We start from the raw sequence: 16,933 nt of genomic DNA, 5'->3' as shown, positions 1-16,933 counted from the left end.
GCAGCGCCCTCTGCGCCCGCGCCCGGCCGCCCAGCAGCTGCCGCCGCGTAACCGGACGGGACTGCGGCCACCGCCGCGGCGTCGCGTCGGCGGCGGCAGGCGTCCGGTGCCGGAGCCGACGCGGCTGACGATGCGACCGCCGACGGTGCGGCCCGCCACCCTGCTCAACGAGAAGCGGATCATGGTGGTGGGCCCGTTCGAGGAGCCGCCGCCCGGCGCGCCGTACATCCCGCACCCCGAGGACATGTCGAGCGTGGTGTCGTCCACGGCGCGCGCACCGTACATCGCGGCGCGTGCGAAGGCGCCGGTGGAGGCGGCGCTGCAGCAGCAAAAGCCGGAGAGAGCGGAGAGAGGGCGGAGGAAGGGCGGGCTCCTGGCGCGGCTGGTTTCGGGGGGAGCGAAGGCAAGCGACGCGGTGGAACGCGCTGAGCGTCCCTTGCTGTCGAGGGATGACACCACGGAGCAGTCGGCAGCCGTGACGAGCAAACAAGTAGTCGTGGGTGGGTCAAGCACGACGGCAGAGCCCACTACCGGGAAGGTAACGAAGCTCAGTTTCACGCCATCGACACCAGTTCGCACGTCCGCCAAGACAACGCCCAAAGTTAACGCTACACCCAAGCCCATAACAACCCCCACGACGACAACTACACAGGGATCGGCGGCGGCGACGGCGAATTCCCGCTATGATCCGCGGAATGACTACATGACAGTCGAGGTCACCCACACGTCCAGCTACGCCGTCGGTCCGCCGAAGGGACCCGGCGTTGGCAAGGTCATTCCCGTCGACCTGGGGTCACGGGAGCGCACGCTGGAGTCGGAACAGCGTCCCCCGGCTGGCTTCCGCCGCGGCAGCGTCTCCAATGCGCCACGGCCCCAGGGCTCGACCTTGAGCGCGGGGTCATCGACCCCGAGGGAGAGGTGGTCAACGCCACGGTCCACAGACCGGTCTCCAGCCGAGTTCCAGCTGCCGGAGCTGTACAGCGGCTTCAGACCGATGCTGAACTGACGCTGGCGTCTGGACACTACACATCAGAGGAAAACGTAGCTGTAACAGCACGTGGCTTTGATGGACAGTGTTAGTTTTCCTGAAACAAGCTGCTAGAGATACTCACCATGTTGCACTTAATCGACGCATTCCCCCCCCGCAGAGTTCAGCGATTTGTCAAGCTAGCGTCAGCTTAAACTGAAAGCCATCCTGAAATTAAAGGTTCTCAGAGGCCACAGGACAGGGCCCACAACGCTTCGGATGACGTGAAAAAGGAGAACGCGTGCGACTGCTACTGAGTCCAGGCCGGCTATATCGGCAATTAGACACACCACCATGTTAAACATCTCGCTCGTTCGACTCGCCATGCGTCGCAGTCAGAGGCAATGTTGCGCAAGACCGGGGAGACTCCCCCAGGTTCATTAGCCCAGGGCATCCAAAAGTATCCAAAATTCACTTGTCCCTTCGGCGTTGACGAGTCTTGTCTCGCCATTTGGAGCAAAGCGATGTTCAGCCTCAGCGTTGTTATCATTTGCCCACAGTCCCCGTATCACGCATGAATTACTGATTCTGAATGGGAGCTCTTTCTGTCACATTGGCGAGGTGCAAATTAGAGAAAGAACGGAAGGCTCCACCTTCTCAAACTGACTATGATCGTATACCTCCACACACAAGTATTCCCGAGACACCACTGTGGAGAGCACGACGATCTCACATAGGTGATGTCATCAAGCAGACAAAGCTGATACGTTTGATAAAGTTGCAGCTCTGCTCCCCCGCCCCCGCCCCCCCCCCCCCCCCCGCCGCCGGCGAAACTTCGGCGAGCGTATTCCAGTGAACCCGCAGCGCTCGTCTTCGGAATCGAGAGCTGCTCGCCGTTGTGAATGAATGGCATTCTGCAGTCAGCTGCTTCCCAGCACTGCTCGTGTTTGATTCCTTTAAGCGCTGGTTGCTCAGGTCGCCGATAGGTGGTGTCGGCGTGACGGGCGGCAAATTGTTAGGTTTAACTCTCCTGTACTCGTGTTTGCTTCTGGTAGTCACATGTAGTGCATTTGAATAACCGAGCACGCAGGTGGCGATGAGGTCTCGTGTTAGTTGTTATGTTGTTATTTATTTCATTGTGTGCATTCATACAACAGATATTATGTCTTTTTTGATAGCACGTGTTTTTCTCATGATTGGCTATTTATTAAAATGTTGGAGGAGAGCACAGGGCTGGTGGGTCGATTTGTGACGTCGGTCCACAGGGCACGCTCCCCCTGAACAGGAATGAATGAAGGACGGTTGCGCGTGCTAGCGCGCGGTTGTATCGTTTCCCACAATGAAAGTGTACACGTTCTGTCGTGATAACGCTAAATACATCATTTGTTACCTAACGTTTGTGGGTGTTGAAGGCGCACTCTGCTAACGAACCATGCAGACTCAGAGTAAAGGCACCTTCAGTTTCGAGTATCGCACGTGAGTAATGAGTACTCGTGAAGAGTAATGCACGTGCAGTTTCGAGTATCGCACGTGAATAATGAGTACTCGTACAGAGCAACGCACGTGCAGTTCCAGTAGCATCGACGTGCAAGGAATCGACAGTGGAACACCAAGGCAAAGAGCCTATCTGCTAATAAATCTCATCACAGTGCTGAAATGGTTCAGACAGTAATACCCCACATTTCAATCGCACCATCTCATTCATAAATCACGGGTATTCTGTCCGTTGCTTTTCATCATGGGCTATGATGGCAACTGAACCCGCCGCGCATTTGGCGGGTGCAAACAAAAACAAAACTTTGATGATGCCTAGAAAGTGTTGTATACTTGAAAGTGGAGCAAAATTACGGCAGATGCGGATCCCCGTTTCAACAGGTCAGCACCATGACCTCGCACGAGGCAGATCGGCGGCAGTTCAGCCGCGTCGCTGTGTTGTGTGGTAGCCATTTCGGTTGCTGTGCTCTCGCAGTTCTCTTGCACCAGGATCAATGGAGGCGCTTATGCGCCAGGGGATTACCTGTTGTCACACCGTAGGTTGGCCAGCGTACACGGTATGTTATTCCACTAGTTCTGTTGGTTGTATTTGGCCGAGCTGATGAATATCAGCAGGTGCTCAGCGTTTCTAAAACGCCACAACTACGCAGAAAAAGTAGCTAAATAGCAGCATGGCCAACACGACCGGCCTTAGCGTAAAACCATCCGCTGTCACCGTAGAGCTAACGGCGGGCAGCCCCTTCACAGAGTGATGGCCTAATACTGCGGTCTTGGAAAATGCTTACAATCTCAAATATCGCGACCGTGTCCAATCGTTCGCACTGGTATAAGGCTATCAGCTGCCACTACAGCATACCTTTCATGTCTATTTTTCCGGTCGATCCTCCGACAACATATCACTTAATGCTGGCCAGCCACCTGGAGCGACGATTTGTGAAGATAAGGCGCCTGATGTGAAATACTTTTGCTTGTGGGTGAAAGGTGCAGCCTGGCGCTAATGAGGATACTGTGGGAGCGTTCTCAGTCTGCAAAGTACATCTGGCATCGGCAGACATGACATTTTGTTTAGAATACCCCGTGACAGCGCGGATTAATCTCCATTGGCCTGCACCTAGAGTGATAGCCATGCTACGGGGGTCTGGGGAAAAATTATCACTTAATTCAAAGGATTGCAACTGTGTTCATTCAATAACACTGATACGTGGCTATCAGCTACTAGTTCAACATACTGGTCGGATTTTGTTATCAATTTTTTCTGGCGACCTCCGAAAGGTTATCACTAAATTTTCGCGGCCCAGCTGGAGTGTGATTCGCACAGAAACGGCGTCCAATATTAAATACTTTTACTTTTGTGAGAAAGGTGCAAATGTATGCACACGACGCTTTTATGGGATGACTATCGACCGGCAATGTAAATCTTGCATCGGCCAACTTGATAATAAAACTGCAACCAAATCCGCCAATGGTGCCACCCTGGCAGCTGGTAGCACTAAGCTAGCGCTATCGAATGACCACAGTTGCAATCTATTTGCCTGAATATGAGTGTTCTCATGGACCGTTGTAATATGATCATCATTTTACATGCAGTGCAGACTGGATGTCGGAAAGTATCTTTCCCAAATGGTGGTTTGAACACAACTCGTCATGTCACCCGATACGAGATTTACGTTTCTATTCATAGTGCTGTCACAATGACATCGTGTAAACACAGTTGCACCCTCCGCACACAAATAAATGCATTTCAAATGAAAAGCCGCATCTGTGCAAACCACCGTTTTGGCCGGCACGCAAGCATAGAGCGATACTTGGGCGGAGTGTGGATCGAATAAAATCGAAATCAAAATCCGACGAGTGCGTTGCACTGACAGCTGATAGCCCTATACCAGTGGTATTGAGAGCACACAGTTAAAATATTGGGGTTTAATCGTAAGCACATTTGAGTGGTAAGCAAATCCGGGCCCCCTATTTAATCCATCACTTTGAGCACAAAGGGGTCGTGAAAAAGTTATGCGCAGTCATCGGGTGATTTGAATAAGATTGGCCATGTAGGCTGATACGAGGTTTACATTGTCGGTTTAATGTGCTCCCACAATGACATCCTGTGCGCTAACCGGGGCCTTCCATCCACAAGCAAAAGTATTTGAAAATGGACACCGTATCTGTGCAATTCACCACTCCGGACTGCTCCAGCATCCACCAATGCGCTATTGCAGTGTCGAGCGAATAAAATCAAAATCCAACGAGTGCGCCGTACTGCCAGCTGGCAGTCTTTAACAGCGCTATCGAATGATTACTGTCGCAATCTTTCGGTTTCATTACGAGTGTTTTTTCCCGCGCCGCCGTATTTTGGCCACCACCCTACATGCAGGCCGGCCGCCGTTAGCTCTGCGCTGCCAAGGGTGGATTTGAACAAAAAAGGTCACGTCGGCCAATATTAGGCTTACATTGCCGGCCGATCGATATCACTTACACTGTGTGCGCAAGGCTGCACCTTCTGCTCACATGTAGACGTGTTTTAACTTGGACGGCATATCTGTGCCAGGCATTGCCGTGGACCGGCGACAAAGCATTGAGTGAAACGGTGTCTGGAGGTCGAATGAATAAAGCAATTTCAACATCTGACGAATGTATTTCACTGACAAATGAAAGCCATACACCAGCGCTGTGAAACACACAGAGTTGCAATATTTAGGTTCAGTTACAATTTTTTTCCGAGCCACCGTAGTAAAGATATCACTGTGAGTGCAAGCTTGTCGCAGTTAACGTTAGCATTTTTAAAGAGTGATTTGATAAAAAAAAGTGTTGCCGGCTGATACGAGACTTATGTTATAGGCCGGTAACTAACTCTCCCATAATGACATCGACATGAACATGGTGGCACCTTTCTATTCACAAGTAGCAGTATTTAAAGTTGGCGCCGTGTCCTGTATTGCGCGACATTGCACCTGCGCGGTGCACGGCACCTGCCATGGTGCATTTACGCGCCGTATCGCCAGTGATCGGCGGGCCGTTCCGATATGGGTTTGGATGGAGCTACTCACACAGCCTGGCCATGAAGTCGAATACTGTGTGATCATTCATGTCTTAAATGACGTGTCCGGCGTGTCGTGTCTGAAATTTGATTCGATCGCTGATGGATATTTAAGACACATCCACAGCACAAGATCAACTATCATGTTCGTTAAACTCACGGTCGAATAGGCGGCGGACGCTTTTAGTCTCTTGAACTGTTTGCGGCAAACGCCAGACACTGCGCACACATCTATGTCAAGAACGAATGCGGGTGATTGGGGGGCTGAATAGCACAAGCCGGAAACCTTAAAATAGAAAACAATGAGGATGTGACTTGAGTGTAGAATCACACCATGCACAGAATGATCACCGCTTCGCGCGCCTCGAAGTCAGCCGTACATTTGAATGATCACGAAAATCACGATGAGGTAAATACGATAGCATACACCACCGGCGCACAGGTACATTCGCTGTCACGATATGTTTTGTTCAATTAACCCCCTGACTGCACATTACGAACTCCGCATGTCCTGCCCGTGGCGTGTTGGCCAGAATACGGGGGGGGGGGGGGGGGAGAACTGGCTATAATCCGGCGCGATCAGTGCGACTTCAGGGATTCGATAGCTCTGGCAAAGGGCTTCAAGCTGCCAGTAGCACTTACTTTTCACAGATGAGAAAATCCGCTTTATTCGGCCGACCCACCCAAAGCGCCTATCTGGATCATCGCGAGTCACGCGCACGGATGGCTTGCAAGATAACGGCGCGATGTTGTATTTATTTTTTGTCTCTTCTGTTTTATTTTCCTGTTTTATCTTTCTCGAGATGGGTGCGACCAACGCGCACGATGCCACTGTCGGATCACTATCGCCAGGCAGTGTTTATCCCTAATCGGCCATGATCTTTTTGATCCGATTTCACCAGTTTCAGGTTGCAGGGTTTTTTCTACATGAACGAAATACATTCGCCACTAACGGAGAATTCACGAGAGATCAGAATCGCTGGGAAGAACCACTTAAAACAGGCGGCGCCACAACTTTGCAAGCTTTGGATGTCTCGAAAATGGTTATTTCAAAACCTGTCCTCTTCAAAGTCGATTAAGCGTGGTGGGAGCTAAGAGAACTTGTTTTTTCATTGATTTTTGGGCGTTTAATGCGGGCAATTGCCAGGAAGTGAGCCTTCCTTTTAGCACGCAGCTCTGGGGATGGTTTCGGAGGCCCTGGCCCTCCTGAGGTGAAAGCTTAACACAAGATACTGAGTGATTTCGCAAGAATTTGGCCCAAATCAACGTAATTTTGTGACACTTCGCCCCTGACCAAAATTTTTCCTACGAGTCATAACTTGCCACCGTCTGGCCCCATAATTTGGCATCGTCTGGCCACGATAGAGCACAAATAGGACAAGTCTTCGAATGATTCCCAAAGTTCAACAGACGCACCGCACTTCCACCAAAGCGTTTCCAGATTTGAAATGGTGGAGTCGAGCGGAGTACACAAACTTGGAAAAACGAGCTGCCCTAAGAAAATGTCCACAGCACCGCTCAATTTCGACAGAAGTATGTTGGAAACGTCCGTGGTCCAGGCCCAAGCCCAGGTCCATGGTCCAGGTCCAGGTCCATGGTCCAGGTCCAGGTCCGTGGTCCAGGTCCAGGTTGGCGGGTCCTGTGGCACGACACGCACACTTTTTTAAGTGGTCGATGTTTTCTTTTTTGATGCCTTTCTGACCCACTTCGTCACCTTTACAGGACACTCACTACACTCTTACCCGTCCGAAGTGTACAAAAACATCGACCGTTCTTTCAGCGTTTGTGCTGTGGTTGTTTCGGCGTGTGTGCATCCCTAGTCTTGACCGGTGACCTGACGCAGGCCAATCAGGTAAGCTAAAACAAATGTTAGGTTATGTTAATGTGTAGCTATTTATCTGCACCCGGCCGGGGTGACCCTGAGAGCTTCTTCTGAGAGTTAGATTGTACCAGGATTGGATGAGAATGAATGGTGCAGGTCCAGGAAACTCTCATTACCTGTCCATGAGCCTGTTTTGCATGCATTGTAAAAGATGTATCGAAGTTTTGGACTTGCATCAAACTTGATTTTGAAAAAAGACACGTGCGCTTCGTCGATAGACATGCATGATTTAAAAGGACGACAATCCTTGACGACATCTCGCATTGTCGTTCAATGTGACTTCTGCTAAGATGAATGTGATGTCTTTCCACGCTACAGGAACCAAAGCAAAATGTCTAAAAACGGAGCCCCAGCCACTGCGTCATCCCACGACCACATGAGGGCGGAATCCGGGGCCCTGCTCTGCTGCCGTCCGCAGGATGGGACGTTCCTCGACTTGGCGCTCAGATGAATGGCTCCTAGGGCTTTAGAGAGCTTCTAGTGTGGCGTTTAGACGCCACATCAGCCAACAGCAACAACCGGCGTTTGGACTCGATGCCCTCACTGTAAGCCAAAGCGGAGAAGGCTACCTTTTGCCGCACGACAGACCAAGGTGGCCGTGTCGGGTAGACCCAGCGGTTTTAGAGGAAAATCGGGCATCCGACAGCTAGGCTGGAGCTTACTCGAGCAGTGTGAGCACAGACTCGAAGCTTTCTCAAGCTATCATCCGAACCTTGCTCAGCGTACACGTGGCAACTAGACGAAGAATAACAAAAAGACACTTTATTTCCTTACCACAACACAATGTCGTATGGAAACGGCTGGAGCCACGGGCACGAACTCAAGAGGCAGCAGCAACGGTGACATAAAGACAGTCCCATCTGACTTAGACGGAACTTAAACCCGCACGGCGACGGCAGAGGCTGCCCCACCGTGGAGCCAACGACTGACAACAGGTGGCGCCACCTGTCCACCACGCCGTCTCCCAGTTGGAGCCACCGGCCGGCGCGCCCGCCACCGTGCCGCGGCACCGCCACGCAGCGCCGGCACCGGCTCAGCCGTCCTGCTGCACGAACGGGTTCGGTATGCTCTCCATGCCGTCGGCTGGACAGATGAGGACGACAGCCGTGCCCCGACACACGACCAGGCCCAACTGGCGCGTGTCCTCCGTCAGCCGGTACGGGTCGTCCGGGTCTGGGGGCACAGCCAGGTCACCTTACCACGGATCCCGCGGGCGAGGGAGGTCAGGTACGGGTCTGGGGGCACAGCCAGGCCACCTCACCACGTGTCCCGCAGGGTCAGGTACGGGTCTGGGGGCAGACAGGCCACCTCACCACAGGTCCCGCAGGTGTGGGAGGTCAGGTACGGGCCTGGGCGCCCAAACAGGCCACGTCACCACGGGTCCCGCAGGTAAAGGAGGCTTGGGGCGCCTGGTCACCCGCTAGCGCTGATCTACAGCCGAGACTTATGTCGAGCGCAGCCTGTGAGAATGTGCGTGGCACGCGAGAATATGCGCTAAGGATGTAGTGTAGTGTGGATTCGGCGGCGTCTAGTCCTTGAGTGGCTGACGGTGCCAGGCTTGAAAACAGGCAGTGAAAACAGGCTAAATCTTCATCACCAACAGTATTTCCTGATGACATTTCATTATTGTCATGTCACAGCCTTTGAAATCAATCAAGCATCACTGATTTTTGCCCAATTTGATTGCCCACTTATCATGTAGCTGCCTGGTGCATCATTTCTATTGGCACCATGACCCCAGCTTCCAAAAGCCTTAGGTGACAATAATCTAGTGTAATATGATTGGGTTGATTCTCTTTTTCACAATTCGCCTGCATGGCCACACCCATTGTGGTGAGAGCTCACAACAGCGATTAAGCGTGCAAAAGGTTCCGAACACCAGCTGGCACATATCATCTGAAGACTGCAGCAAGGGGCCACTGGACTGTGCATGGAAGTGTCTCGGGCAGGAGGGAATATCTAAGACTGGAGACTGGAGACTGAGAAAATCTGTGCACTGAGTCACACTGTATATGTTGTCCAACTCCATATGACAGACAAGTGTGATGCCCATCAATGGTACTGTATGTAGACTGACTTAAGGTCCACTGGCTTCTTCAAACTATCCTTCCCTGTGGAGGGCAAACTATTGGACAGCTATGTGGCAAAGTAGTGCAACATGTGAGGGAAATCTGCAGAAACACCCTACTGTAAGTGTACAAATAATGTTGGGAGCAGGTCATGGTCAATTAAGCTATGTCCACTCCCTTGGGCTGTTGATGTAACCACCTTGACGTTCATATTGGGCTCTTGCACCACTGAACCACAAGTGGGCCTGCCTACCCCTGTGATCTATTTTGGTGTTCATCATTGGTTTTTGGTTTTTGATGCCATCATTTTGGTTTTTGATGCCAGCGGATCAGCCTACCTCTGAGGTGTTCTGTGGTGTTGTCAAGCACCAGGTTCAGCAGCTGATCAAACCCCTTCAGGATGCCAGATGACTCACGGCCACCAGAGAACTTCACCCGAATGGGCTTGTCCAGGTACTTGGAGAGGTCTAAGATTGATTCCTTCTTTTTCCTTTCCTTCTGGTCACCCCCTCCAGTGGCAGGCTGCTACAGAACACAACAGGGCTGTCAATGTCAGCAACACATAATTTCATTACAGAAAATAATTGGGTCAACCATACTGGGTTTCTGACACTACTTTTCCTATGAGTGGGATGATCAAGCTATCAAGGTGGCTTTCAGTTCCCAACAAACCATGAACAACAAAAACAACTTTGGTTGTAGCATCATGGATCAAAATGCTGCATGATTCAGTGGTGGTAGGTAATATTGGCTAGATCCACCCTGTCCCTTTTAGGAATAAAACCCAGCACATTGCTTGCATGCTTAAGATGAAGTTCTTGACAAAGGAATATTCATTGTGAATCAGGAAAGCACACTGCCCCTTTCTGAATATCCAAGGCTGAATTGATTTTGATTTGATTTGAACTGATTTGATTTTGATAATTAGGTACTCATGCTCACTATAATAATGCCATGTGGTTTACTTGGGCTGAATGCTAACTTAGTGCAAAATGAAACAAGCTTACAGAAATACATCCCAGTCACAACCCAAGATCTTTGCAACCCACTTGACATATATTTGGGTGTGCCATCCCCTCTTAAAGGTAGATTCACATATGCTTGTACCCAAAGGGATGACATACCTCCAACAAAATTGCTGTGAACAGTGTAAGAGTGCTGATGGTCAATTAGCATCAATAAAAGCAGCTGGTAAGAGATAAGACCTTAATTTACCATTTTTGCCTCCATGACATAAGATAGGTAGCTTGGAAAGGATGCTGAGCTTTTTAATGAAGCAGAAGAGAGTTGGAAGCACATAACATGCATTGTTTGGCATGTTTGCAGGTAATGGTTAGCCTCTACCAGACATAAGGCACACCTGATGACATGTACCCACAACCATTATACATTGTAGGATCATATATGCACAGACTTTAAAGAGTGACCTGGGTCATAGGGATCAGCTTCAGTGTGTTCACGAACACTCCTCCCTGAATAGTAAAACGTACATGTTGCTTACAATGACCATCTTCAGCACAAGTAAAAAATGAATACCAAAATTTTAAGGCACAAATGTTCTAAATTAAGTGTTGGTGAGTTGGACCCAAAATCAGTATTTACATAAGGATATAAAGCCAGCATTCTAAAACAATAAACCTGTCATGATAAATATGTGGATAAAACATAAATGGACCCAAAATCAGTATTTTGGACCCAAAATCAGTATTTACATAAGGATATAAAGCCAGCATTCTAAAACAATGAACCTGTCATGATAAATATGTGGATAAAACATTACAAAATATGCTCAAACAAGGTTATCAGAAACCTCAGCACAATTTAGCATGAACTGAATCTAACACAACACCTGCAAAAAGTCTAGCCCACTGGTCACTTAGCAATCGAGCATTGATTGGATTTTCAGACTGGCATCCCTACTGCTACAAAACAAACATACTATAGATGGTGAATCCAGGAGGCCCAGAGAGCGAATCAGAACGGAAAGCTGATAAGGTGGATTAGAGGTGTTTCCATCATTGCATGTTCTTTGAACCCCAACACAAATTTTAAAATCTGTCTAAAATCTCGTGGACGCCATTGACTAGCCCACCGGCGTTTCGTGAGCATTTAGAATGACCCGTATCCTCTTTCAACTTCAAATTTTTTTGGCCACATCTCCCCTACAATGTGATATACTTACCGTGGAAGCCATTCTGCGTACTGCAACCTAACTTACTGAACGAAATTTCGCACAACCCAACCGAACGTTCCCGCCCGCTGCCGCTCCGTACACGCGAAGTGAGAAAGCATTACTTTGTCGCAAAAACGTCGAAACCGCAACAAACGGCCAACCTACACTAATGCACTGTCATGCAAGTAATGTAAGGAAAACGGCGGTTGAATGCATTAAGATAAAATCATTTTTTAATGTGGACAGCGGCTGACGCACTAAGCAGCCCAGTGGAACACGTCCTTGGTATTTACGTCCCGATAGGCTTGAATATTTAGAATTTTTACGCATGATCTGCCACCCGGGCGTAAAATATTACATCATTTTGTTATTCTTCAGATATTTCGCCATTTGGTTACTAACATAGATCCGTGTCAAATTTGGTGGGAATGGGATGATCAGTTTACTCGAATTTTTTGACCTGAAACCGCTTTGTTCCCTTTTACTCAACCTGGAAGTTAAGGCTCGGTTGATTGCCAGCTAAATATATTGTTTATATAGACAAGCATGTTTTGGATGGTAGCCTGGCCCAGAATAAAGATAGTACGTCAGCAAAACCGATAACACGTTAACACAAACCAGGATTGGGTTAACACCAAAGATTCTGACTGCTAAGTGCAATTCTTGTACAGTACCATGCATTCGGTCACACAATGAAAGTTAGAATCAGAAATACACGGACCAACATACAGTGATAAAGGACAATGAAAGATAAATCACTTAACACGTGCTTGGGTGGGGGTCAAATTGACGCTCAGCCCCCCCCCCCCCCGCTCCCCCCGAAGGATTTTCCGCAGTGGTTTCCGAGCGGCGCGGCTACGCCGCGCCCAATTTTGCATAGCCGTAGACCACTGAATAGCAGATCGTTTGGTATCAAAAATTTACATGTGCCTTATAAGGCCGCTGACCTACGGCAGATGAAAATCAGGCCATGGTTTCGGCGAATTGAGTTTCTATGGAATATTTAAATATGATGTAATAAGGGGGTGTCAGACGAAGCCATACGTCTTTGAGATACTCTCTCGGACAACATAATAATTTAATAAACAAGTTTCATTGACCTAGTGTCAGGTATGAACTTAAAACCTAGGTAAAAAACAACCTGACTTATTGCTTCAGAGCTTGCTGTATGGTATAGTTTCTGGTGATCATTTCGAATTTATTGGTGACAGAAACCGTATTTTGCAACTTTCATGAACTTATTAAAGGTCATAATAAAGGTCTTACTTACACTTCTTAAATTTCTTAAAGGTCACTGACCGGAAACGACCCAGGTCAACATTTTGTTTTTAGGAACATGCTGCCTAGCCTAATTCTTATCGCTTATTCAAGTGCAAAACTCACAGCAGTCTTGTACGATTTTGGTCACGATGACATTAAAAAAGTCAAACAAAGTCTTTGGCGATGATACACGACAATGTGTATTTTGTGGTCTTCTTGCATTCCAACTATGTTATCAAAATAAAATGGCATCTGCCTACAAACAGGATGAAGAAGCTTTACCGGAAGTCTTTTCTCGACATGTAAAAGGCAAGAACGACCAGAAAATAGGCATTGCCGCTTATTGTCGCAAAAGGAAATACTGTGATTTTCTTATGAGAGATGGCCCATACAAACCCGACAAAACTAAAATGTACCAATGTGGCGTATTAACTTAAATGCGATATCGGAGGCTGCAAACTTCGTTCTATTCACTACATTGGTGCAATCACGACACTCACTACGCGGTGAGTAAGTACCATAGATGTGATCGTTGCAATGTGCTTGTGTCTTTGTAGTGTGTCCATTATGGGTGTACTTGATACGTATCAAAGTAATGTTAGGATTCTGTCTTACCTTCACTTGGGCATGATTCGTTTGTCGTCTCCGTACTAAAACATGTTTTTTGGAGCGTGATGCACAATTTTCATCCTTCAGAACCCAAACATTATTTTTGTACCATTTAGACTTTTCCAACTATCAGATAACATCCCGAAACGTAAGAACGTGCAGATTGACGAATGCACGAGTGATTTTGCACGAACTAGTTTAATCTAAACGATAACACTAAGCCAAATGCCCGGAGTCTGGGATGATCCATATTTGAGCTCGTCCATTCTGAGTCAGCGGTCGTTTTTGTGAAAAATGGATATATATATATATATATATATATATATATATCTCTCTCTCTCTCTCTCTCTCTCTCTCTCTCTCTCTCTCTCTCTCTCCCTCTCTCTTTCTTGAAAATTGACAGGAAATCCAAGTAAGTTGACACATTCAATGCTTTGATGAAATGCCACACCTTGAGACAATGGCCAACGTCACGTTTCAGCGACAAAGTGCATTATGCGCTGGTGTTTGAACAACATTTGCTTGGACAGCTCTGACAAGTAGATTTCTGTAGGTGTCAACTAAAGCTAACCCCATTCACAATAAGATGTTTCGTAATTTGCAAAATAATGATTCCTTCCTTCCTTCCTTCCGACAAACCAGTCATGACTTTATTTGGCTTGAAAGATAGTTTTATTTACCAGATTTTCTATGACCATCTAATAAGCCTGCACGTAAGACAGACACCGCAAAAGGTAAGAAAAGTCTCGCACAGGCAAGGAAGCGAAATGAACTCAGTACATAAATATGTACCCCAGCATAGTTCAGAATAGCCCCATAAGCATAAGTTCTTCACGAAACCATTACGCATAACTTTGGTGTTATCGCACAGATAACTGGAGTCGGCAGCGGCTGTCTCCGCCAGTGGACAACAACACACGCCTTTCGTGCTGGCCAATCGGGGGGGGGGGGGGGGGGAAGAACTGACAAAAACTTTCATGGTCTGTTATGCAGAATCCCTTGGACACGAAGCGATGACATCAAGGAGCACCGAGACGACCCTCTGAACATTTTCCAAGTCGGAAAAGGATGCGCTAGTTCCGCGACGACCTCGACTTTGAAGTCGTACTTTTACTGTGCCAACGTCCTCACCACGTGAACAAATTTATAGACTGAATCGCCGGATGCAAAATTTTATAATCTACGCAACGCGCGCTCATTAACACGGACTTGCATTTGAAGAGAGTGATCTGCCACACAGATAAGAGAAGTCGGTGGCTCGGTGCGAAGTTCGCAGTGTCTGCTGGCTGGCACTGATGCCATGCATCGTTTATATGCCGAGACGCTCGGTCCCTCATTCTTGAGGCTGGAAAAACGGAGAAGGTGTACAGCAGAGCATGAAAGCGATGTGGTGTGTTGTCAGTGCGGGAGTTTCTTATATGTATCAAAGTGAAAAAGGATTTCGTCTTACTTCACTTAGCTATGCTTCATTTATGTTCTCCGTACCAAAATATGTTTTCCAACAGAAGTGCACAATTTTTATCCTTAAAAACTCAAAACTTTTTTCTTGTGCCATTCAGTCTTCTCCGAACATGAGATACGATCTAGAAACGTTACAATGTAAGGAGCGATGAATATATGAGTAACTTTGTGCGAACCATCTTTAATCTAAACGATGAAGCCAAGTTAAAGGCCCGGAAACTAGAACGATGCGTCAAAAAGCTCGTCAATGCTGACTAGCAGTTATTTTTAATCAAGTATATATATATATATATATATATATATATATATATATATATATATGTATGTATATTATATATATATATATATATATATATATATATATATATATATATATATATATATGTATGTATATTATATATATATATATATATATATATATATATACCATAGTCTAGACTTAAGTAGTGCGAAAATACATATCGTAATGAACAAGTAGTAAGTGGTGCTCAGGTTAACAGCGTTAAACGCGTGCTTTGCTGAGAGGGCTTCGGGATCTTGTCCTTATTAAGCTGCAGGCATTCCTCTCAATGCTTCAGGAAGGCAATGCTACTTTATTCAGAGAATTGTTTCATCTATTACCGCTTTTGTTATCTGTTTTCACTTATAACGCAAAGCATTAAAACAGTGTCATAATTGAAAGGAAACCACTACTCGGTCCACTCTCCCCAATGAATCAGTGGGCTTTACATAGCCCTCCTGCTCTATAGATTTTCAAGTGTTGTCGACGGCGCCCAAATCCCCACGGTCAAAGTGTTCCTAACTTATTGCACTTAAACAGCTAACTAATGCCAAAAGAATGGCTGATCGCGATGCATGGTCGTTGTGTGACGTCATTAGAACCTGGGGCTGATTTCAGCGGGGCTATTGAGGCACCGCTACAGCCCATGTGTCTTCATCCTCTACTTAGAACTGCTCTGCTGGACTTAATCTGTCGAAATTCGACCTAAATGCCGCCGGCGCAGTTGCGCACCTTGCCTGCGTCACGCTTACTTGATCACGAACCGCACATGTGTGCTGGAGGAAGTCAGCCTATGAAGAACCTGCAGCTTGGTGACGAGCGACTGCGCAGGCGTATTTAGACAGGCCAATGAGGTCAACCCACAGTGATTCGTAGCGCTATGTGACTATGAGCAAATGACAAGGTAAACTACGAAGCGTACACAATACAACCGGCACGAGAGGGCGCATGGCTGGCCAAGAAACGTTGTAAGCCAATTTTGTCAGGCGATGTCCGTGAAGCCTGACGGCCGACGTCGCTGGCGTCTGCCCCGTGCACCGTCTTACTTCTCTCGTGGAAGCATGCAGAGGTGGAAGGCATCGGCGGTGTTCACTATGCACGCCACACGATCACAGAGTTGTCTGAAGTTGCGCATTAGCTGGGTGTTGCTGCCCCTCATCCCAGCCTTTACGCCATGTGCGTGGGCACTAAAGCGCCTCTTCCATGTGCTAATCTTAATGGCAATTGCACTTTATATTTTAAGCCAGCCGTTAATCACCTGGTGGCCGTTCTTCCTGGTAAGCTCTATCTCCATCCGAAACACCTTGCCTAGTCAAACAATCGCCGCAATTCGCAACGCCAATCTCGTTTCTTTTTCTTCTAGATAGGCTGGTTCGCACCCTGCCTTATTAGGAGGTAGAGTGTATCGGTCTCAACCGTTTTGAATCAGCACCTACCTTTCCAATGAAGACGCATGACGGCAGAGTAGTTTCGAAAGTGCCGAACATACTCAAGAGGGCATCCTCCGCCCAGCTGCCCAGCGGTGACAAGCCTTCTCCCCCGCCCCGGGCTGCCCTCCGCCCAGCTCCCCAGCGGTGGCAAGCCTTCTCCACTGCCCCGGGCTGCCCTCCGCCCAGCTCCCCAGCGGTGACAAGCCTTCTCCCCCGCCCCGGTATGCCCTCCGCCCAGCTCCCCAGCGGTGACAAGCCTTCTCCCCCGCCCCGGGCT

General features: G+C 48.1%; 1 protein-coding gene across 2 annotated transcripts; it reads right to left on the bottom strand.

Moving 5' to 3' along the window:
- Window positions 1-8,121: 8,121 nt before the first annotated feature.
- On the bottom strand, window positions 8,122-11,713 carry LSm7 (U6 snRNA-associated Sm-like protein LSm7). 2 transcript variants are annotated; one of them, XM_037228279.1, is made up of 3 exons: window positions 11,626-11,713; window positions 9,782-9,968; window positions 8,122-8,547 (listed from the first exon to the last, which is right to left on the bottom strand). In XM_037228279.1, the coding sequence occupies exons 1-3, from the start codon at window positions 11,635-11,637 to the stop codon at window positions 8,408-8,410; spliced, it is 339 nt and encodes a 112-aa protein (XP_037084174.1). In that variant the 5' UTR covers window positions 11,638-11,713; the 3' UTR covers window positions 8,122-8,407. The 2 variants fall into 2 exon arrangements, with proteins under 2 accessions (XP_037084174.1, XP_037084175.1); XM_037228280.1 differs by having other exon boundaries at window positions 9,782-9,965; window positions 11,626-11,692.
- Between the last annotated feature and the right edge of the window lie 5,220 nt (window positions 11,714-16,933).

Source organism: Pollicipes pollicipes, unplaced genomic scaffold (genome assembly GCF_011947565.3).
Source record: "Pollicipes pollicipes isolate AB1234 unplaced genomic scaffold, Ppol_2.1 Scaffold_6052;HRSCAF=7182_pilon_pilon_pilon, whole genome shotgun sequence".
NCBI lineage: Eukaryota > Metazoa > Arthropoda > Thecostraca > Pollicipedomorpha > Pollicipedidae > Pollicipes > Pollicipes pollicipes.
Note: the sequence above shows the minus strand (reverse complement) of the source record. Positions and strands in the feature narration are given on the sequence as shown.

Coding starts and splice junctions, on each gene's coding strand:
- LSm7 (XM_037228279.1), bottom strand. Junction 8,548..9,781: donor CACCACAGAACACCTCAGAG/GTAGGCTGATCC, acceptor CTGTGCCCCCAG/ACCCGGACGACCCGTACCGG.